General features: G+C 42.9%; 2 protein-coding genes across 5 annotated transcripts; both read left to right on the forward strand.

The window, feature by feature from the left end:
* Positions 1-4,252: 4,252 nt before the first annotated feature.
* zgc:66447 (SLAIN motif-containing protein-like) lies at positions 4,253-15,432 on the forward strand. Of its 4 annotated transcripts, none has more exons than XM_063877195.1 (9): positions 4,253-4,812; positions 5,252-5,841; positions 8,652-8,782; positions 10,430-10,549; positions 12,312-12,455; positions 12,699-13,028; positions 13,171-13,311; positions 14,020-14,293; positions 14,417-15,432. In XM_063877195.1, exons 1-9 carry the CDS (start codon positions 4,783-4,785, stop codon positions 14,469-14,471), a joined length of 1,815 nt encoding a protein of 604 aa, XP_063733265.1. In that variant the 5' UTR covers positions 4,253-4,782; the 3' UTR covers positions 14,472-15,432. The 4 variants fall into 4 exon arrangements, with proteins under 4 accessions (XP_063733265.1, XP_063733267.1, XP_063733264.1 ...); XM_063877194.1 differs by having other exon boundaries at positions 4,264-4,812; positions 13,168-13,311; XM_063877196.1 differs by having other exon boundaries at positions 4,369-4,702; positions 13,168-13,311.
* Positions 15,433-15,854: 422 nt separating this feature from the next.
* znf711 (zinc finger protein 711) lies at positions 15,855-24,258 on the forward strand. The gene is made up of 8 exons (XM_063877180.1): positions 15,855-16,031; positions 17,099-17,178; positions 17,297-17,395; positions 17,806-18,672; positions 18,778-18,921; positions 19,022-19,201; positions 21,212-21,346; positions 21,445-24,258. The coding sequence occupies exons 3-8, from the start codon at positions 17,317-17,319 to the stop codon at positions 22,620-22,622; spliced, it is 2,583 nt and encodes an 860-aa protein (XP_063733250.1). The 5' UTR covers positions 15,855-16,031; positions 17,099-17,178; positions 17,297-17,316; the 3' UTR covers positions 22,623-24,258.
* Positions 24,259-24,445: the final 187 nt, after the last annotated feature.

The following is a 24,445-nucleotide window of genomic DNA, read 5'->3' on the forward strand; positions in this document are numbered from 1 at the left end:
TCTGATTTGTATATATTTTGTCAAACACTCATTTTACTAAACCATCTTGCATTTAAAGCTCAGTTATAACAACACCTTTCCCTTACTCTATAGACCTCAGGCATTGCTGCTTAAGTGTTGAGAAAGTAAAGTAAACTGGATGGTTAATATAATAAACACTAATAAAATGAGTAACTGCACCCCAAATAAATCTGCAAATATAGAATTAATGATTTGTAAGGTAATACATTGTATTTTATTATGAGCCATAACACTTAAGGTAAATGTTATTGTCACTATCTAACTTAAACGTACTTGTACATTATACATTAAGCAAACTAAAATAGGAAGATGGTGAGATGGTTCACTATCTTTATGGGTTTATCTGTGATAAGCAAAAGCTAGCACACTGGTAATTTATTGTATGTATGGGCCCTTTTCAAAGCTCTCAAGGACACCTTTATAGAGCATCATTTAAAAACAAGCAACAAATAAGGTCAAAAAGTAATTAGAGACTTTAAAAAACTTAAAAACAAGTCAGTTTAGAGGAATTATGATGTAGAACACGCCAGTTTAAAAAGGTGGGTTTTCAGGCAGGATTTGAAGTTTGAGAATGTATTGCGGATGTCTTGTGGGAGAGAGTTCCAGAGATGGGGGGGCAGAGTGGCTGAAGGCTCTAGAACCCATGGTGGTCAAGAGGGCAGAAGGTACAGTGAGTTGGCAGGCAGAGGAGGATGTGAGAGCACGAGAGGGAGGGTAGGTGTGAAGGAGTTCAGAGAGATATGGAGGTGCAAGAGTGTGAAGTGCCTTGAAGGTAAGGAGCAAAATGTTGAAGTCGATGCAGTATTTAACGGGGAGCCAATGGAGTTGTTGAAGAACCGGAGTGATATGATCAATGGAAGGAGTTCTGGTAATGATACGGGCGGCTGAGTTTTGATGGTATGGTACCAGAATATGAATTGTAATGCATACATTTTTGGAAAAATATGCTTAAGTCAAAGCCTGCTGTTGCTATGTCCAAGATTTTTTGACAAATAAAACTGATCATGTTTGTGATCATGCATATTCTATTTGTCTTGAGCTACATACAGTTAATCTGACTTCACTCTGAATGGTTGAGGGAACTGTCTAAGCCAGTTAAAAGCTCTTCCGTTTAAATAACATCAGGTCTAATCCTGCCAAAGAAAAAAAGTGCATCTGCTTCAGGTGTTACACATTCCACACTGCCTACATGGCTTACCTTGTAAATACAAGTTTATATTTAGTTTCCATTGCAGTAATGTCAAATATTTACCTAAAATGCATAAAATATACAGCCATACCTGTATATTCAAATCACAATTTTATCTTTGCAGTATACAAACTATTTGGGAAGCTCAAGGATCCGTGGCTGAGCCATTTTTTTCTGGTACTATGGGGATTGCTTAAGATAATACAAGCTGTGTTTTTCCACAACAGGCCTGTTCGAACATGCTGACACAACAGCATGCAGGCACTTGATGCAAAGGCATAGCTTGTAATTGTCTTTTATTGGAATTAAGGCTTGTGACAATTAAGGCTTAACAGCTTGTGCAGGTTTGCAGTGTCTTCCTGTTGTAAGGAAGCCTGTCAAAGTTCATAACGAAATAATACTTTTCATGGGAATGATAGATTTAATGAATTTTGAAAGTAATGGTATGCAAGTTGTTGTCTTTTCAGGATACCTCAGGATTAGACGAGTCTGTGCACCATGACACAAACTAGACATGGCAGCACAAGAAGAGAAAGACCAAGTGAAGACACAACTATACGATAAGAGCATTACACAGATTTAAGATATGATTCAATGAAGTTATTTATCATTCTAAAGCCATAGAGTACACAAACTAATTTTGTGTATGGGAGTCATGCTGTAGCATTTCATTGTCATGGGAAAACTGCCTATAAACTGATCCACCTGTTTGTGTTCAATCAATTTATAATCCTTGCAGCAACATTGTGACGAGTGCAGACGATCTCTCAGGGAACAAGTTGTACAGGTACTTTAGAGGCGCATCACTTCCTATGATTCCCATTAGCCCACAAACATAGACAGGAAGAAACTTGTCATCTTAATGTAGAGCATAAATAAAATTAAGACTATTAGATTAAACTACCCCTGCAAAACAACCAATACAGTGGGGCAAAAAAGTATTTAGTCAGCCACCAATTGTGCAAGTTCTCCCATTTAAAAAGATGAGAGGCCTGTAATTTTTATCATAGGTATACCTCAACTATGAGAGACAGAATGAGAAAAAGAAATCCAGAAAATCACATTGTAGGATTTTTAATGAATTAATTTTCAAATGATTGTGGAAAATAAGTATTTGGTCAATAACAAAAGTTCATCTCAATACTTTGTTATATACCCTTTGTTGGCAATGACAGAGGTCAAACGTTTTCTGTAAGTCTTCACAAGGTTTTCACACACTGTTGCTGGTATTTTGGCCCATTCCTCCATGCAGATCTCCTCTAAAGCAGTGATGTTTTGGGGCTGTCGCTGGGCAACACAGACTTTAAATAAATCTCTAAATCTCTTCTTCATTCATGTGGTCGCTGTTGCAGCGCGGAGTTTGAGCTGCGAGTGGCGGGCAAGCTCAGTCATCAGCTTTCAACTCCCTCCAAAGATTTTCTATGGGGTTGAGATCTAGAGACTGGCTAGGCCACTCCAGGACCTTGAAATGCTTCTTACGGAGCCACTCCTTCGTTGCCCTGGCGGTGTGTTTGGGATCATTGTCATGCTGAAAGACCCAGCCACGCTTCATCTTCAGTGCCCTTACTGATGGAAGGAGGTTTTCACTCAAAATCTCACGATACATGGCCCCATTCATTCTTTCCTTTACACGGATCAGTTGTCCTGCTCCCTTTGCAGAAGAACAGCCCCAAAGCATGATGTTTCCACCCCCATGCTTCACAGTAGGTATGGTGTTCTTTGGATGCAACTCTGCATTCTTTCTCCTCCAAACATGACGAGTTGAGTTTTTACCAAAAAGTTCTATTTTGGTTTCATCTGACCATATGACATTCTCCCAATCCTCTTCTGGATCATCCAAATGCCCTCTAGCAAACTTCAGACGGGCCTGGACATGTACTGGCTTAAGCAGGGGGACACGTCTGGAACTGCAGGATTTAAGTCCCTGGCGGCGTAGTGTGTTACTGATGGTAGCCTCTGTTACTTTGGTCCCAGCTCTCTGCAGGTCATTCCCTAGGTCCCCCCGTGTGGTTCTGGGATTTTTGCTCACCGTTCTTGTGATCATTTTGACCCCACGGGGTGAGATCTTGCGTGGAGCCCCAGATCGAGGGAGATTAGCTGTGGTCTTGTATGTCTTCCATTTTCTAATAATTGCTCCCACAGTTGATTTCTTCACACCAAGCTGCTTACCTATTGCAGATTCAGTTTTCCCAGCCTGGTGCAGGTCTACAATTTTGTCTCTGGTCTCCTTTGACAGCTCTTTGGTCTTGGCCATAGTGGAGTTTGGAGTATGACTGTTTGAGGTTGTGGACAGGTGTCATTTATACTGATAACGAGTTCAAAAAGGTGCCATTAATACAGGTAACGAGTGGAGGACAGAGGAGCCTCTTAAAGAAGAAGTTACAGGTCTGTGAGAGCCAGAAATCTTTCTTGTTTGTAGGTGACCAAATACTTATTTTACCGAGGAATTTACCAATTAATTCATTAAAAATCCTACAATGTGATTTCCTGGATTTTTCTTTCTTTCTGTCTACAGGCCTCTCTCATCTTTTTAAATGGGACAACTTGCACAATTGGTGGCTGACTAAATACTTTTTTGCCCCACTGTACGTGCATATCAGTTTTCATATTCATAACAAAACGTATTAGTTTATTTTCTTTAGCAGTTTCACTGGCCTGCATTGTTGTATGCACAAATAAAGAAGTCCCACGTTTTTAAGTAAGCTTTTTTTTTGTAGGATTCCAGTGCTGTTAACTTCTAGAAAGATCATCGTCCTCCTATAGGTGCCTGACCTTTGAATATAAATGTGCAGAAACTCAGTAAGTTACCTGTTTTCTGATGTATTGCCTCAAAACACTTATTTTTTAAAGTTTAATAGTTGACTAAAACATAAAAACGTTATCAGTAAACTCAAGTAGTAGCCTATTAAGATCAGTTTTCAGTACTGAATTGTTGTGAGATACATGCTGTCCAGTAAAATGGATCGCAGTAACATGTCAATAGTACTATTTCAAAGAATGGGAAAAAATACAAATTACACTGTCATTATTAATAGCAGAAATGTTTATAAGGTGTATTTTAATGCAGCAATTTGTAGCACTTTTATGTGACAGCGACACCTAATGGCTTCAATATAGATTACACAAAGATGGTATCACACTACCACATCTTTCCCATAGGAGGCGCCAAATAACGGAGACAGCCCAGAAGGGGAGGGCCGAGGCTTCTGCAGGTCTGTTCACTAAAGTCCATCAACAAGCTAGTTAGCAGAGAGCGATAGCACATCCGTGATGCTCAAGCAGAAAGAAAACATGGACTAGCTTAACTGAGATATATATTCCGGTGTCTTGACAATCATTCTCTAGCTTCGGTGGAGGATCAATCCATGTGTGTGTAAATCTCTTCTTCATTCATGTGGTCGCTGTTGCAGCGCGGAGTTTGAGCTGCGAGTGGCGGGCAAGCTCAGTCATCAGCTCCGCAGGGACAACTGGGACAACACGGCTCACTCACCGGTATGGTTGTTTTCCTGTTAGCATGCTAGTTCAGCTAACATGACCTATTAACATATAAATGAACGACTAGATTTAGTACAATGAAGCTTCTGGAGATCCACTGCTTAAAGGTAATGTTGAGGTTTGCATCGTATTCTTTTAGCTAGCTTCTTGCAAAGGTTATTGGTGATGCTTAGTTAGCAACGTAACGAGAAAAAAAGTGGTCGGCGTCATGTAGGCACTGGCGATTATTAGCTGAAATGAGCTAACTTGTAACGTTAGAAGTGGCGCATTGATACCAAAGCTACTTCATTGACCAAAAGCTTTGCATGTGAATGAATGAGATATTTGAACTGCTTTCTTATTTCATTCACTGTATCATGTGCTGAGTTGTTATTGTTTTGTTGAGATGATGCTGCCCATTTAATAATGGTGCAGGAAGAAATATAAGGTGAGCTTGGATGTAGTACTATCAAGCAAGCTTGAGCTAATATTTTATGCAGCCTATGCTGTCGACCTGTTGTTTATTGTCTTCATGCAAAATGTAATGTAACTCTTCCTCCCCTATAGAGTAGGAGCATGGTGGTCCCGGACAGTGCCAGTGTGCTCCCCCAGGCCGACAATGGCTGTCCCACTGGCCTCATGGAGAGCTCCAAGACCGGGTGCGAGGAAGAAAAGGGGGGTCAGGACCTGCCAGGGGAGGAGCTGGAGGAGGTCCGAAAGCTTCAGGAGCTTGTTCGCAGGTTGGAGGTCCAGAATGAGACCCTTCGCAACAGAGGGAGTAAATCTATCAGCCACACAGCCACTGTAAATATTAATGAGAGGCTGAGTTGTGAAGAAGTGAACAACTCCCACCTGAGATTGGAGCTGTCTCCACCTCAGGACAGCAGCAGCGGTGAAGACATGTCTCCTCTCCCCGTGACCAACAGGCTGGAGGAAGAGGATGAAGACCATGACCAGGGACCACAGGAGAGCTTTCTCACCTTGACCTGCAGCAATGGAGCGGGACAGTGCCAGACACCGGAAAGCCCCTCTCAGGAAAGTTATGAGTCTGAGACACTTGCAGAGAGCGACTCCGGGGTGGACCAAAGTGCACTGGATGAAGTGGATGTCCTGGATTTGGAGGATGAGTGTGCGGAAGTAGATGATGAAGATAGTTGGTATGTTTTCATTTATTTGTCTCTGATAATGCTGATAACCTTCTTTTATCTCTCTTGTTTGGGTTATCCAACATATTTTTCTGTCAATACACAGACCGGTGTGATGCATCTAAATATTGAGAAAACTGTGAGAAAGAGACGTCACGTAAAATACCTCCTCATATGGGCCAGTAAATAAGAGAAAACCCTCAAGGGATTTACATTTCTGGTAACCCAGGCAAGAGCAATGCCACATTTAAAGTTGCACCTTACGTTCGCTGTGTATAAGTAGAGAGGAGCCCCTTTAGCCATATGAGTCACTTGTGCTTTTTCATTTTAACCTCTAACTTCAAAGTGTGTTTCTCCCCCACAGGAAGTGACTATGCACTGTTTAGACTATGCATTTTTTCCTCTCATCTACAGGATCAAGAATTATTTCCCTCTACTTTCAAAGCTTTGCTTAACTGTGACCACTAGCTCCGAATTTTTTCTGTGATTAGGAGGTCATGAGGAAGTGTTATGGTTGGAGAAGAGAGAGTAAGAGAGACATTGAAGTGGCGGTAAAAAATATGCGTGAACATGCTCAGAATACACAGATGAGAGACTGTGTATTGTATCTTTAACTTAACTCTGATCTCCCTGAGTGACCAAGGTGAAAACAGATGTGACGTATCTACAGCCTGTTTGACAGGTTATAATGAACACATTTTTTAAAATACTAAGCTTGAATGAAAACAATATGGTAACAATAAGCGTTCTCTTACGCTGCTTCAAGAAAAGAAAATTGTAATAATAATAGTTGTTGTTATTGTGGACCGTGCATACATCTAAATTCACTAAGCTGTGTTACACAATGCATTAAAGATCAACTAAGCCATATCTGCATTGGTTATTTCCTAAATGTAGGACCGGTTGACCCCTATAAAAACCAAGTTTGTTTTGTAGACAAGATGACCTTAGCTTGTTTCCTCCACTTTAATTGGCAGAATATAATCACCTGATTGCCTAATTATGATTCTAATTGCACAGGAGGACCAGGAATAGAAGGTTAATTTCTAATCCATGGATATTTCATGCCAAAGTTTAGTCTAAACATATGTTTAAATGCGTCACACATTGCCTTGCCTCAAACAGCTACCATATTGTGTTCCTGATGGTCACTCCAGCAGCTTAACAGTCCGACCATTCGCAGCTTATTTTCAGTTTCACATAATTAGCCATACCATATGTGCTTTGTGAGGTTATCATAGCCAAAACATCCAGTAATCCCAACGCTGACATAATCTCATCTGCTCTGAGCTGGAGGCAGCCGCATGGCTAAACTGCTTTGGGTGGGATTGCGCAGCATGTGATCCGAGGGCCCCCCTGTGGGACCAGAACGCAGCACGGAGAGTAACACACGAGCTGACAGCCGCTACAGGGCCTCTTGTTGTGCGTTTAACATTAAAAGTCCTAGAGTACAAGAGACAAAAATAGGTTGCCAATGGCACAGTGTCTGCACTCCAAATAATAGTCTCCACGATTGATGGGACAAGACAAGTTCAACTTAAATCTGCCAGGTCAACTCAAAATTCCCATTCCAATGTTCATCTTGAACTCTTAGCCCAGTAAAGTGGTGCTTGTTGGACTTCACACCCAGGCCTTAATTTAAAACAACTTAATTTACGCACCTCACACTAGCAGTCGAGCAGAATAAAACTACCATAACATAACTATGAGGTTTATTCGAAGTATTTATAGAATTAAAGTGTTCTATGTTGTTGTTCTCTGCATCTCAGATAAACTTCAATATTGTTTGAAAACTGACGGTGCGATCATTCCGGTATGGGGTGTTTGTTTTGGTGTAACAGTTTTGTTAATGGCAATACATTTGCAGACCTGTGTCTTGCAAAGCAACAGCCACCTGTGACTGAAACTGGATCAAACACAAGTAGCAGTTGACTCGTTATTCCACATCAAACACAAGTATCGTGAGTGAGAGAGGTAGCTCCTGCTCCCCCCCCCCCCTACACTCACACAGAATCTGTGCTCTCTGGCAGGGTGTGTGACCTGAATATTGCTCTCAGTATTGGTGCTCATTCCAGTGGGAAATGGTTCCTTTTGTGTTTACCGAATGGGAAGATGATTTCTCGTTTATTCATCCAGAAGCATTCTGTCCGGGCCTTTTGTGTATCTAACTCAAAGAATCAACCATTTGACCGGCAGTTTGCTCTCAGCGGGGCAGCACGAGACAAATCCCAGAGGAGGCTTTGGAAATTCAAGAGTTGCTTTCCGACGGGGACTTTGTGTCACTGCATCAAAAGCACCATGGCTGCTAAAACATGTCCGCCTGCCTGTGGCCTGTCATTACAGGATGGGCATGATGTGTAAGGGAGATTAAGATGAGGCAAATGTGTATTTAGCAGTCATGTTTTAGAACTAGGTGTAGGCTGCGATAAGGACTTTCAAGGATGCATTACCTACTTAAAGTATTTACCCACTCACTGTTTGATCCAAGTACATAATTCACTTTAAACAAACCATTCGAAGGCTTTCAAGCGTTCTATTCAGTGGTTCAACGTTAAATCTGCCTCTGTTGTACATTGTGAAAAACATTCAGACTATGCATCGCATGCTAAATACTCTTTAAGTGCATAACTAGGCCGGGAGTTTACTCAATCTCCAGCATTTGTTCAGTTGTTGCTGGCACTTGCATGTTTAATAAAATGTAGATTAGGCTTACTGAACTGCCATTGCCCTACCTCAGTTTTCCCCACTCCCCTTTACTCTTTGTCGTTCCTCTCCCTCTCTTGTTAATAGTTTGTCTTTCTTTTGTCGTCTCTTCTCTACAGGCTGTATGTGTCTCCAAAAAAGCAAGTAGCAGGGTCAGAGTCTACACTGAAATGGTGTCGGCAGGCTCTAGACCATCGCAGCCCGGAGACCGAAATAGCTTGCCGGACCCTGATTAACCGCCTGGACCAGTGTATGTACACACACACACACACACACACACACACACACACACACACACACACACACACACACACACACATACACATACATTTTCAAATAAAACCCTTTGAAGTGTCTATGCCAAAGTTTTAATATATCTGTATTTTTATTCTCATCTTCACAAGTCTAAGCTTGGAAAACGTTCAAACTAAGACACTTGTATGTGTATCTGAAGGTCATTGAAACAAGTGTCTCTCCCTTAGATGTGAGTTAATGCACGTAAATCAGCACAGGGAGACAGAGTTACCCTCCTCTGTGAATGAACTGCTTTCTTATTTACCGCTCACCACTAGTGTGTGGGTGCACTGATCTGTGGGTGTTTATAGTTGTGTGACAAAGCCCGAGCTCTCACGGCGAATGTGTACATGGTGTGTACGTCTCTACGTGAGGAAAGAAGTTGGTGTCTGATCCAACAGGCCTCATATATTATTTACCCTGCCAGCGGCGGCTCCTACTTCCTGCACACCGCAGAACCTAAACAACAGAGCCATTCACACCAGGGCTGAATGACCACATGAAGTCATGGGCTGGGTTGGGTTACCCCTACCACCCCCCACCCCTGTCAGCTTTCCGTTTTTAAACGGCAGCAGCAGGCCATGAAACTGCCTGTTAGCGTAAAGGGTTAGCAGAAAAGGTGAAAAAAAGACATTTCAGTGAACTCTAGATTATCATGTTTGGTTTGATCTTAAAAGCTATTGTGTGCTACATTAAACATCAATACTGTTAGTGTGGTTAAAGCAAAAACGCCTGCAAATTAGTCTACATTTATCAATCAAAAATATGGTTGACTCGTACATTGACAACTACAGTTTTATACAATAGTTTAATTAAACCCCCACAGTCATCTGATGACAGCAGGACTCATATGTTGATAAATTTGCTTCTGATTGGTCACATGCAGTACAGCGCAGAGCCATTCCGCACAGACATGCATTGTGCTTACCTTCAAAATATCACATGCGAATGACACCTAGCTACAAAAACACACACATCTGCCTGGTTGGTTATAACTCTGCCCGCTGTCCGTTTATGCGGAAGACATCAGGTAACTGGAGCTTATTAAATCTGTGCGTCCCCCCCCCCCAAAAAAATAGCCTTTTTTATTTTCTTTTAAATACAACGCTGCTGTCACATTTTGATCTAATGGAATTATCTAGTAAAAAAGATTTTGCAATTATAACTTTAAAAGAGTTGCATTGATGCATTCATACATACTCCTCTCCCAACCGATTATTACATTATTTGTTTAAATCCAATTAAGCCTAAATTACCCCTCACCATCTGCCTCTGGTGGCACGAGGTGTCCGCACCATCCAGGCAATAACAGGATTTCCTGGGGATCTGATCCTTCGTTTGTTCAGCTGTCGTCTTTGGTCACTGTTATTTATTCATCACCACACCCTCTTATCTTTCTACCTTCAGCTCGGTCTTTTGCACTTTGCGCTGCTGCACCTGCAACAGCCTGCGGTAGTGCTTAAGATGAGGCCCTTAAAATCAATCAAGCCCTTCCATATTTTTATTTTAGTTTTCTTCATGCCTCTCTTTTATGTCATCACTTTTTAAAGCATGTGTATTCTTCTAGGAGAATATCTAATCTCTCCTCTCCTGTTCCCCGCAGCGTCTCGATGGAGGAACATGTACAGTAGCCCAGCAGAGGCAGGCTCGGCCGGCTCAGGCCTGATCTCTCCTGGGTACCACAAATCAACTAACAAATCCCTACTAACCTGTGGCAGCTCAGGTATGGCATGACATTAACACACTCTGCTCCTCATGTTCTGCTCAACACTACAGTGGGATTGGCGTCAGTTATTGTACGGATGTAGGTCAGTTGAGTTGTGTGTGCACTAATGCATCAACACTGTGTCTCCTCTGGGATCCCAATGGTTATTTTCAAAGACAATTCTAGCATGTTTTACCCAGCTGTGTGTCGCATACACTGCACATTACTTTAACCATTTTTCGAAACACACCTTGAGTTTTATTTGAATTAAATATTTACGTGTGCCAGGTAGCCATTGTTAACCATTTGTTTTACGACTACAAAGAATAGTTGAATAGTTTCTTAAATGACAAAGGTTTCTCTTAGCCGTCCCGCCCAACACACGTCAGCATTACAAACAGATTTTGCCCATCCCTTCACTTCACACAAACCACAATATTTGTATTATATTTGTGATAAAAAGGTTATTTTTATTCTTACAAAAACAAAACAAAAGATGCTATTCTCTATAGCCAATAGTGTAAACATCATGCCAGCTTCTCTTGAGTGTTTTGAATGGATTGTGAACAATGTGCACCTGGCACACTAACAGATACACCCGTGTGTTTTGGAAGATGGTCAGAGTGTATATGTTTGTTTTTCTTACTAATGGGATAAAAACACAGGTCTCTGAAGGTGTTTGGCAATGCGACCCGGTGTAAAATGTATACTGCTGGTGATCTTGACTCTGTTGGGATTTTTACTTAGCATTTTTGTTGCTCCTCACTTTGTCCCGCAGCACGCCATGCTGATGTTATGAACACCCTGAAAATAACAAATCTTTGCATGATCGTGTAAATGCCTGGCTTGTCAGTGGTGATGCTATCTAATCCCAGACTCTTTGCATAACGAAATGCCCCTGGATGATGATGTCATTTCTCATTTACCTCAGTCTGATTGTTAAGCCTGTGATGGACAGAAACACGCATGTCAGGGGAATATTTGCATACTGATTTCCTGGGCAGATACCAAACTTTCTAGTAGTGATTCCATTGATGGCTTTCTATAATCAAATGAAGATGATAGCCTGAAATATTTACATTCAGAATGTGTCTCATAAAAACGTTTTTGCGACTACAAAAAGTAAAAGGTAAATGGTATAATTTACAAAGAAGTGAAAAGAAGTGTTCAGTTTATTCAAATGATTTCAAATGTAAAGTCATTCTTATCACAATACTGATAAAAGAAAACTGTGATTATTATTCATCATCTCTAAAATGTAATCAACTTATTTAATACTCTGCTTGTTAACCTTGAGGCGATTATATGTTTTATTGAATAATAATATGTAATATGTAAATATTGATAATACAATTATATGAACCTGACCTGAGTCTGACAGATCCCACAGACCGCAAATAAATCAGTCAAAAACATAGGTGAAGGTCAAACATTTGTCATCATTATTTTGGGGTCTCAAAAGGGGGACACTGCCTTAAAATCCATTAGTTTTTTTGGGTGGTGAATTTATTTTTTGTACCAGGCATTCTTGGTTATATGGTTATAACCTGTCCCTGTTTGGGTTTATTTTTGAAAAAGACACATTTAAATGAATACTAGTCTGATGGGTGTTTTGAATCACGATGAAGGTGCAGCCATTGTTTCTTTCCTATCTGGAGAGCTTTTTCTTTGAGCACTTTAAGTATTTCCCCCTGAACAGAAGTGGAAATGACTGATTATTGTTACCATTTATGTGTCAGATGCAGCTTGTTGTAACAGATACCCGACTGTGTTTCTACAGGTGTCCCAACAACCATGCATTCAGCTCTGAGCTCGCAGTCCTCCATTGACAGTGAGCTCAGCACATCCGATGACTCCATCTCTATGGGCTATAAGCTGCAGGATCTCACTGATGTCCAGATCATGGCTCGCCTGCAGGAAGAAAGTGAGTAGAGGTGTTGTGGCCATCGTGTGCTGGACATTACATTTGAATGTGTTTCCACATTTTAAACAGTAGACTACAGTTTGTGACAGCTGATAAAGAAATAAACAAGGCACAGTAATCATTTTCTTACATCTCTAGATACGTTGATTCTGTTTTTCTTTGTTTTTTATGAATCTGCAAGTTTATTTGCATAACTCTGTGTACATGCAGTTTCCTTTTTTAACTTCATGTTTTTGGTGTTAGGTCTGAGACAGGATTATGCCTCCAGCTCAGCAACTGCATCACGCCGCAGCTCCACCACCTCTCTGCAGTCCCTGCGGCGGGGCGGCACCTACAGCGATCAGGAATTTGACAGTTACAGCCTGGAGGACGAAGAGGATGAGTTCTGCTCCATGCCCCAGCGACGTCATCGCTTCACGCCTTCGCCCTTAGGCTCACCACGGTGCCTGTCTCCCTCGACCTCCAACCATGGCCAGGAATACAGCAGCCGACTCGGGGCCCCACGCACAAGAACACCCAGACGGTCACTTCAGGGTCCCAGTGCAGAGCTGCTGAAATTTGCAAAGAGCGAAGGTAGGCCAATACCACAGATAGTTTAGCATTCATACCATATGTCCAGAAGATCAGCGTGGCCATCACAGTGATTCTTGTTGTATCCAAAGCTGTGATAACACACACTGTAGCTGAATGTGTCATGTACGTGTGGTTCCAGAAGAGTTGAGGCACAGCATGCCTAATCTGGCCCCCCGCACCAGCCTACGATCCCTGGAAGCAGTCAGAAACAGCCGCAGCATGGAGGCTAACCTCCAAAGCTCTGGCAACCGCATGTCCCACCTGACCCACTCCCCCTCCACAGGTAACCCTACCATCCTCACCTGGTCCACACCACCCCATCTGTGTCTGCGTTGCATATACCCGTTTCAGTGTCACTCTTATCCTAACACTGTATATCCTCAAACCTTTGCATGACCACAGCTAAGAAACACAACAAAGACACAAGTAGAAACATTAAGTATGTATGCACACAACAATCACCCACTTTATCCACGTTTATATACATTTCTAAACATGTGAGATCTCCAAAATAAATTCAATTTTCGTGTCTTTGCAGGGAATGTACATAAATATATGTATTCCCCATTGATAATCATTCTGATACATAAAAACACATGTATAACTCTAACCTACTCATGTTATTTAATACTCATTCATACAATATGTGGGTCGCAGACATGTAAGAGTTCTGCAAACCATCACAAATTCTGCCACTACTCCTTCCTTGACATACCCCAAGTAATGTAGGGGTAACCCTCCTTTCACTTACCTGCTACATGATTATTTCATTTCATTATTCATTACTTTCCTTTAACCTCATCCTTGGTATTCCAGTATTGCTCTTGACACCCTTTCATGCAACTCCCACAGGCCACAAGTGTAGTTTGAAATTAAGTTACAGGTTATTTAACCTTTGTATATTAAATAAAATATTTTTATTTCAAAAATTGACAGAAAGCAATAGTGGTTTGAGATCCTATTATACCACTGTGTCTCTCTTCCACTCTAGGTATGGCTTGTAGTCGGATGCGTGGCAACGGCCAGTCACCTCTCTCTCTGCGGACTCCGGTTAAAGCCGTCCCTCCAATGGCAGCTGGTCGTTCTTCCAGAGGTCTGCCTGTTGTCCAAGCAGCCCCTGGTGGAGGGGGCCGCAGGGTCCAGTCAGTCGGTTCTGCTAATGGAGGAGCCTACACATCCGGGAGAGCCTCCACTGGAGCAGGGAGGGCTGGCGCGGGCAGAGGACAGGCACCTACCAGAAGTAAACTTTCACAGCCCCCCAGGAGGTGAGTGCTTAAAAGCTATTAGGGAATGTTAACAAACTTAATTATGGGAATATTGTATTTATGTCCTTTGTAGGATACTTTGTCTCTTTTGTGAACGAAGGCTAACTTTCTTTTCTGTGGCAGGTCTTTTGGCATGACTAAAATGTCAGATGAATCATGGAAAGATGGCTGTTACTGAGCGTTGCGGGTGATGGAAGGATGATAACTGCTGAAACCCTCCCCTGACCTCTCCCCTTTATCTGTCCTTGTACAAAGAACACAGCCACTGTGTCCACAAATGTGTTGTACAACCTTTGGGTCCTCTAATTATAGAGTGGAGTGCTGGGCTTCACTGGATTCGTAGTCAAGACTCATCTCTTTCCCTCGCATGAAACATTGTCAACCCACACAGAGAGGAACAGTGTGTAGGCAGACAAAAATGCACACATGCGCTCTATAATTGTGATATGGACCAACTCTGAGCTTCCAGAAGATTTGTTTGTCAATTTTACTTATTTTTCTATGGTAATTCCGAGAAACTGCTGGAATATTAAAGGCTACTGCTCTGTTGATGTAATTGATATGAAGACGGTCTAAATGAAGATATTGGTGGTTTGTCGATTTTTTTGTGGGAATTCTTACTAGATGAAGGTGCTGAGTGTTGCATGCTTGGTTTTGTTGTTTTTCCCCCCTTATCATTGTGTAACTGCAATATAACAAATCGTTCATGTGTCCCACAATGATGTGTGAATTTGATTGTTTAATTGGTTCATTGTGAAATTATCTATAGTTTGGTGTTGTATTTGAGTTATAGTCTTTGCTTACACAGCTAGGCAACTCATGTAAACCACACTGCCCTTATAAATAATACAAACATGGAAATATATGGTTTGTGCCAAGGTGCATTTCCGCTGCAACACTCTTTCTAATTCAGAAGAATCTTGACATCGAAGGTACTGTTATATTACTGCATTTTGCAGGCATTTTTACTGCATATCTATAGGTGGTTTTAAATGTTCTTTTGGATACCACTGTAATGAAGAAGATGTTTATGCACGAAGGCCTTGTGCCTTAGACAGCTATGCACCCTCATGCAGAGTGCCTCTGACAATTAGGAGCTGTAATTCAAATTTAAAAAATAAAGTCCACCCTGAAACTTTCATTGCTGCAATTGCGTTTATTTTTGTATTATATAAACCATGCAAGTCGAGGTGTATTTGCATGGCAGGCACATTAGTCACACTATTCAATCCCTCCGCAGCACAAGCAGTAGCGGCAGCCTCTCCCGGAAATTTCCTCCCTGTGTGCATCACCAAGCGCCTCACAAATGAGTGCTCGACGCTACCCTCCCCTTATGACAAAATGGCCCACAGGCCTCATCTGCGAAAACAAAATCTGGTCGAAGTCGGCCCCATATTTGAAAAAATATTTCATGATATGATAACATTTGAATTTCGTGTCTCAGATCCGGGCACACACATGTTCCCATTATAATAAAGTGTTTTAACGTTACTCTGCTCTCTTATGCATGACGCAAATAGTAAGGGATCAGCGGTAAACGAGGCCACGCATTGTCTGCCCCCCGCCCTCCCTCTGCTTGTCAGGAAGAAAGCTGATTGGCCGAGGCCTAGCAAAGGGTGCCCGGGGATCCAAAACTGCAGGCCGCACTTAGCTTACCGTCAAAAATAAACCAAAACAATAACAGACAAAACTGAGAAGGTGGAGAAACACCGATAGAGTCAGAAGACGACGCTATCAGGTAAATTAATTTTGAATCGGTTAGAAAGGCATGTGAAATAAGACGCAAGGGCCCAGTCGGCCGTAGCGGGCCTCTTTCAGCCTTTTGGAAAACAACATGGAAGATAATGCGGCACAAGCTGCTTCACTTAGCCTAGCAAGCTAGCTAGCCGACAGGAAGACCGTCGTCGCGCGGATTAGAGCGCCTTTCAAAACAATTGTCTTATGTGGCATGTTGGTTTGTTGGTAATGCGGGTGCCTTTATTCAGGGTGTAACGTTGTGTGAATTTGATTTTAAAATGGTCAAAAAAGGGCAGTTGTCGTATTCCTTGAATTAGCCATCATGCTAAAACAAAATGGCGCCTGGAGGATCAGTCATAGCTCGCTTGCTAGTTAGCTCTGGTGGGTGGAGGGCGGTAGCCGCCCTGGTATGCATTGCATAACGTCTGCGGTACTTTCATTGGCGGCCATAAACTCGAAGCAAGTGTAGATGTTTTGAAAGTCTCGAGTAAATACGTATTAAATAACACAAATGCAGCGGCACGGTGCTTATTGTATCCTTATATTATGTATCAGTTGGACCTTAACGTCACTACAGATCCTTGCAGACATTACACACTTGGCTTATTTTGAACCGTCATGCGACGGCAATACATTCCTTTATACATAAACAAGCAGGACTCATCTTTCAATAGCAATCAGAGCCGTTGACTCTGGGCTCGTCCTCCTGCACACTGAGCGGGACAGCCCTTTGTCTCAGCTGGGCTGCAGCCATCAGGCTCAACCAGCTCCAGGTGTATTGCTATATCAGGTTGAAGCCGCATGTAGTACTACTTATAAGCAATGGATGGAGCCAGTGGTCAACAACGAAACTGCCCTCCTCCTCCTCAGTGACAGTCTTCTGCCCTGAGTTTTAACGTTACTCATACACATGCCATTATTTTATGGTGGTAACAGTGTTCTTATTATAAAGCTGAGCCCATGTATACAAGTTGTGTTGTAATATCTCCTCATTTCTGTTTCCTTCTATGATGAGCACAATGCCTATGAGTGCCGATTGTTCATGTTTGTTTGTTTTCTTTTACCAAGGGATTGATTAACTTGATGGAAGGAAGCACATCAATAACCCTGTTGGTTGTATTCTAAGGGGTTTGTCATCAAATGTGAAGGTATGTATTGAGTACATGTCTGTGTGGCATTGTCCCTTTTGCTTTCATTTTCACTTTAGTAAAGCACACTAACACAGTACAAGAAAACTGCTAACACAGTGTACACTGTAATTTTAAGGCTTTTCCCCAAGTAAAGACATGGATCAAGGAGGAGGAGTGTTGGAGCTACACACTCAGGAGCTTAAGATGCCCCACGCTATGATCATGCAAGACTTTGGTGAGTGGTCAAATAGGACAAGCTGAAAACCAATAATCTCAAAATGTGATCCAATACACACCATCCAACAAGTTAAGGTTATGCTAAGACCTAAACATCTTTAAGGTGAAATGTGTCAATTCATTATATATCTTTAACTCTAACCCTTTATATACTATTCTATACAGTCAGGTTGAATTTGTCACATTGAAAGGGACAAATCATTTGTTTTTATTGCCTACCTAAATAAAAAGGTCACTGCTACATACATTCTGACATTTTCACATCATGCCACCATAGAGCAGGTGATTGCTTTCCCCAATATTATACAATATTACGATCTGCTCAGATATGTGCTCTAGCTACAATGCTAATTTTGTTTTTGGTAGCTCTTTGTCATGCAGCCCTCTCTTTGTGTCCTGTATTTACAGTTGCAGGCATGGGGGGTCTGGCTCACATCGACGGGGAGCATATTGTGGTGTCTGTGCCTGAGGGTATGCTTCTTTCTGATGTGATGACGGACGAGGGCATCCTCCTGGAGCATGAGCTTGAGGTTCATGGCCTCGAAACCGAGGTGGTGGAAGAACTTGAGACAGAAGTGGTGGAGAGCTTACATGCAGATGTTGACTGCTTGGAGGCAGAAGTGGTTGAAGGGCTACAGACACATGTGGTAGAGCTGGAGGCTCAGGTTGTCGAGGGCCTTGATGGCGAAGTGGAAGTGGAGGGTCTGGAGGCGCATGTGGTGGAGGGCCTGGAAACTGAGGTTGATGTCGAAGACCTGGGCGCTCACGTCGTCGAGGGCCTTGAGGAAGAAGTGGAGGTGGAGGGTTTGGAAGCGGATGTTGTTGACAGTCTGGAGGTAGATGTGGAGAGTCTGCATTCTCAAGGAGTAGAGGCCCATGAAATTAGCAATGAAGACATGGTGACCTCAGAACACAGTGTGATCATGCCTGACAATATTCTGGGCACAGAGGTTGCAATAGAGGAAGATCTGGACCCCCATCATCACCACCACCACCACCACCACCACCACCATCACCATGTCCTAACAGCAGACCTCATCCAGGACTCAAACCACCACCACGATGACATGCCAGACCAGGTGTTTGTGGCGGAGCTGCTGTCTGAGCACCAGGACAACACGCTGGACCACCAGCTCGTGTCAGAAGGCTTGATGGTGACAGAAGCCAACTCGGAGACCATAATCCACCAACAGATGCCAGCGGAGTCGGTCTCCCTGCAGACAGACGAGGATGATGATGCCAGAAGCAGCTCTGAGGATTACCTCATGATCTCCTGTAAGACAGCATTTCATCATTTACCTTAATTAATTTTGTTCCTATGTAATACCATGTTTTATTATTGCTATCTTTTATTAACTAAGAGTACTTGTGTTACTGCAGTAGACGAGGTGGGAGAGAAGCTGGACATAGGAGACACTCCCCTGGAGATCAGCACTGAGGTAATGGAAGACAAGGACTGTAAAGAGGACGGCTCCGAGGTCATTAAAGTCTACATTTTCAAAGCTGAAGCAGATGATGACTTAGGTAACTGACTTTTCCGAATAATCAAATCATTTAAACACCAAACTAGATTCTTCTTGTTGATCGTGGCTCTGATTTAAATTGTAATCTTCTCTCCTTCCAGGTGGAACAGAGGTAATAACAGAGGATGATTACCAGAACGGCCATCCTGACCTGGAAGCTGCATCGTCAGGCAGACTGGGAGTTGGCCGTGACAAGATGGTCTACATGGCGGTCAAGAACCACCTGAAAGAAGAAGATGATGATGAGGATGACAGTGACGAGGATGACGATGATGACATCAGTATGTCTCTTTGTGAAACCGCTTTATGTGTATTTTGTCAGGCGGGTTGTGTGGCTGTAAACGAGCAAAAGGTGTCAACTAGAGTTGCATGACATGAGGAATATGTGCAATAACATTATTTAATATCGCCATAACGATATAAGACTTGGGAAAATACAACTATTAAAGTGTATTCACTTCAGTCTTTCCACTGCTTTTAGAATACAGAATCAGAAATACTTTATTAATCCCAAACTGGGACATTTTTCCATTGCAGCAGTGAAATACAAAAAAGAAATACAAAAAGAAGAAGTATAACAATAATTAGAACTAAAAATAAGTAAAAATGACAAATATACAAATGTCACGGTTGCATGATAAGTCCAGTTAACAGAGAGGCTATTGAGCTGTGAGCTGTCTGCCAGCCAGAGGGGAATTATTGTGAAGTGTTATTGCAGTGAGCAGGAATGTTCTCCTGTATCTGTCCTTGTGATAGCGGAGATGGAGCAGTCTGTTGGAGAAGGAGCTCTGCTGTCTGTCCAGCTGCAGGTGGAGTGGGTGGGTAGGGTTATCCATGATGGACGACAGTTTGTTCAGAGTCCTCCTCTCCACCACAGCTTCAAAGTTGTCAAGTTTGATGCCAATGACAGAGCCAGCTTTCTTAATTAGTTTTAAGTCTGCTGGTGTCACCGGCTCTGATGCTGCCCCCCCAGCAGACAGCAGCAAAGAAGAGTGCACTTGCAACAACAGACTGGTAGAAGATCTCCAACATCTTGCTGCACACGTTGAAGGATCTCAGCTTCTTCAGGAAATAGTCGGCTCTTCCTCTTTTTGTAAACAGCGTCAGTGTTGGCCCTCCAGTTCAGTCCGTTGTCTAGGTGCACTCCAAGGTATTTGTAATCCTCAACAACAGCCACATCCTCTCCCAGAATGCACAGGGGCAGTGGAGACGTCCTCTTCTTCATGAAGTCAATGACCATCTCTCTGGTCTTGGCCACATTCAGAAGCAGATGGTTTCTTCCAGTCCACTCCACATAATCCTCCACCGTTGCTCTGTACTCCTTCCCCTGTCCATCCCTTATACACCCTACCACTGCAGAGTCATCTGAAAATGTCTGCAGATGACATGACACTGAGTTGTATTGAAAGTCAGTGGTGTATAAGGTGAACAGGAAGGGAGACAGCACAGTTCCCTGTGGGGCTCCTGTACTACCAACCACCACATCAGACAGGACACTGCCCAGCCGGACATACTGTGGCCTGTCTGTGAGGTAGTTGGTAATCCAGGAGATAGTGGACGAGTCTACCCTCATAGCCTGCAGCTTGTCACTCGTAGCCGTGGCTGGATTGTCTTGAATGCACTGGAGAAATCAAAGAAGGTGATTCTCACAGTGCACCCCGATCCATCCAGGTATGAGTGAGCACGCTGCAGCAGGTAGATAATGGCATCGTCCACCCCCAAGCGAGGCCGGTAGGCAAAATGCAGAGGGTCAAGAAATGATTTCACCTGGGTTTGAGATGGGACAAGACCAGTCTCTCCAGCACCTTCATCACATGAGATGTGAGAGCTACTGGCCGATAGTCATTAAGCACACTGCTAAAATACAACAAAGTGCCGGACTGTCTGCAATGTGGAAATGGAAAGGAAAAACACACCGAAAATAGATCTGTCGTTAATTATCGGCACAGAACAAACAGTTGTTAGTTAGATTATGCCTACTACCTGAAACATGTTTATTTTGCCCATAATAAACAGACACTTTCTTTTACTATGAGCTGACAATGAAATGATCATGATTTATATACGACACATTGACTGTTTAAAGGACATCAGTAAGAGGAGGCTGCTGTGCACCAGACGTCTTTCTGTACGAGTAAACGTTTATTTTGTTGGGACAGTTTATACAGCATGTGTCACAGCTCAGACATATGCCACATTAATAGATTTTAGAGTGCCTTTAGGGCATATTTTCAAATAGCCACTTAGAGCAAGAGTTACAATTAAAAGTGAATTATATTTTGTCCGTGCAGGTAACACCATCGATCAGGTGAAGAATGGAGCGGCTACACCATTTCTGCAAATCCGAGAGGGACTCGGGGCCAACCGGGTCCTCAAACCCAAAACTAAGAAAAAGAAGAAAGGAGACATTCGGCAGAGTCAAACTGGTATGAATAGATTTAGAATTTGTATGAAGAAGATTGATTTGCTCGTAAGAATGTAATATTTTTGGATTGTTAACAATATTTCCACCCCCCTCTCCCAGCTGTTATCATAGGGCCGGATGGGTTGCCCTTGACCGTCTACCCCTGTCACTTATGTGGAAAGAAGTTTCGCTCAAGAGGGTTCCTCAAATGCCACATGAAAAACCACCCGGACCACCTGCTCAAGAAGAAGTACCAGTGTACGGACTGCGACTTCACCACCAACAAGAAGATCAGTTTCCACAACCACCTCGAGAGCCACAAGCTGCTGAGTCACAACGAGCGCTCTCCAGAATACAGCGAATACGCGCGGCGCTACCACGAGTCCAGTCCTCTGGGCTCTGACAAGCTCATCGTGAAGGACCGGGAGCCCAAACTGCATCACTGCAAGTACTGCGATTATGAGACCGCTGAACAGGGTCTTCTCAACCGTCACCTGCTGGCTGTGCACAGTAAGAACTTTGCACACGTGTGCGTTGAGTGCGCCAAGGGCTTCCGCCACCCGTCAGAGCTGAAGAAACACATGCGGACCCACACGGGCGAGAAGCCCTACCACTGCCCGCACTGCGAGTTCCGCTGTGCAGATCAGTCCAACCTAAAGACTCACATCAAGAGCAAGCATGGCGCCGATCTGCCTTTCAAGTGCAGCCACTGTCCCCAAGCATACGCCGACGCACGGGAACTCCAGCGCCACATAGAGATGGTGCAAGGTCACAAGACCCACCAGTGCCCACACTGTGAGCACAAGAGCACCAACTCCAGTGACCTGAAACGACACATTATCTCCGTGCACACCAAGGACTTCCCCCATCAGTGTGACGTGTGCGAGAAAGGCTTTCACAGGCCCTCGGAGTTGAAGAAGCACGCGGAAACACACAAGGGCAACAAGGTGCACCAGTGCCGGCATTGTAACTTCAACGCGCCGGACACCTTCACTTTGAGCCGCCACATCCTGTCCTTGCACACGAAGGACCTCCCCTTCAAGTGCAAGCGCTGCCGGCGAGGCTTCCGGCAGCCGGCGGAGCTGAAGAAACACATGAAGACACACAGTGGTAGAAAGGTTTATCAGTGCCAGTATTGTGAGTATAACAGTACGGACGCTTCCGGCTTCAAGCGCCACGTTATCTCCATTCACACCAAGGACTACCCACACCGCTGCGACTACTGCACCAAGGGTTTTAGGAGGCCTTCGGAGAAGAGCCAGCACATAGCCAGGCACCACAAAGACATGTTGATGTAATGTCATCGCACACACACACAAACACACTCCTCCTCCTCGTCCTCCCCCAGTAAATCTGTGTCACACACCCAGAGGTAATTTTAGTGTATTAACAATAAATTGACAGATGTATGCTGTTGATGAAGACGACAACATCATCATCGCCGTTCTGTGTTCTGTGTTGTAATGGGTGTAACCCTCCTCCCCCAGGGGTAATGCAAGAACACATTTTAGATGGGAGGGGGGGAGTGTAAAAAAAAAAAAGAAAAGACAATGTGTACACTGAGTGGGACAGCTGTAAATTGTGTTTCGTTTTGTTGCAGAAAAATCACATATGAACATATATTCAGGGTCTCAAATGTCTATATTTTTATACCCCACTCAGCGGAAATGCTGCAAGATGATGACTGTGTCCTGTAAATCAGAAAGTGGTGCTTAGTGAACGTCATGCCAGTTCTTCAGAGGATGTGGAATGTGTACCGGAGAAGTTTACCTCCATAGTACCAACTAGCATCTCCTTATTAACCAGCTTTCACCCAGACATCTGTGTTCAATGCCCGTCACGTCTTGAGGGCAGGGCCACTCATAAGTTCCTAGATAGTTTTGAGTGATGTTCACACACATGACGCAACTTGAGAAGATAGTTCATCAACATTTGAACTTCTATCGGATTGGATTTCCCTCCCAAACTCTTGGAGTTCCACTAAATTAATCATTTATGATATAGGCTGTATTCTATTAAATATGTCTTAAAAGCTGAATCAGAGATTTTCTGGTCTGATCAGCGGTGTCTAACACGGAGGAGGAACAGTGCCGCTGGTATGTTAGTAGAATATCCCTTTAGTTTACGCGACACATTTCCCATAGTTCACAGGTGTATTTATATGGACTTGGCAGATGGTTGGCTTCACGTTCGGTAACCTTTGACCTGATGACATCTGACGGCCATTGTAAGCTGCATATGAGCGATGTTACCTGAGGCACTGGCGTGCTCTCAGCTAGCATCGACTGCAATGCTGCCTTACATCGGTCTCCCCCTAAGCACTGATGAACACAGCGAATCAGAAAGGAAGTGATTTTTAACTCTCAAACATACTGCATCAAACCATTCTCTCCGAGATTGTGTGTTTGAGTCAGTAGAAAGCACTTTAATAAGTTTTTTTTTTGTATTTTAATTACGTGTATACATATATATAGATATTTAAATATATCTATATATATATAAAACTTAGATAATAAACAATTACAGAGGTTTGTGAGTTGGTAAAAGAAAAGTTTGTTTTGAGTGTTATCGCTAGCAAGTGGGCACAATCCATTACTGTATCCAAACGGAATTTTATTGAAAGTGGTGGGTTAACCATTTATTGTTTTGTTCTATGGATAAGTGATCTGGTTTTGTGTTTTGTTTGTGGTCACTAACACGTTTCCCCGATCCTCGTCATTATACACCCCAAATCCCAAACATGGGAGTATTCCCCTGAAGTCAGTGATCATATTGGCATTAGTTCTTAAAGTACACATGCTGTCTCCATGAAAGTAATTGTGGTATATATTAAAAATCCCCACATTTTGTGTACCTTTAGTCTATATTTTCTTTCAGTCTGATTGTGGATAAACTACTGGTGGGGAAGAACCAAAATAAACAATTATCTTTTTACGCTCTTTGTTCTTTCTGTCCTGCAAACAGAAATTTACTTTAAAGAATACTTGACCAACAAATTAACCATTTGTATATCAGGTACTCTATCTGCATTTATTGAATAAAACTCCAGTGAACAAAGAATAAGGTTTTAATGGAAGTCAATGGACCAGCACTACTGTCACAACAGACAGGGTTTAACTAG

This window comes from Eleginops maclovinus, chromosome 23 (assembly GCF_036324505.1).
Source record: "Eleginops maclovinus isolate JMC-PN-2008 ecotype Puerto Natales chromosome 23, JC_Emac_rtc_rv5, whole genome shotgun sequence".
In the NCBI taxonomy this organism is placed as follows: domain Eukaryota; kingdom Metazoa; phylum Chordata; class Actinopteri; order Perciformes; family Eleginopidae; genus Eleginops; species Eleginops maclovinus.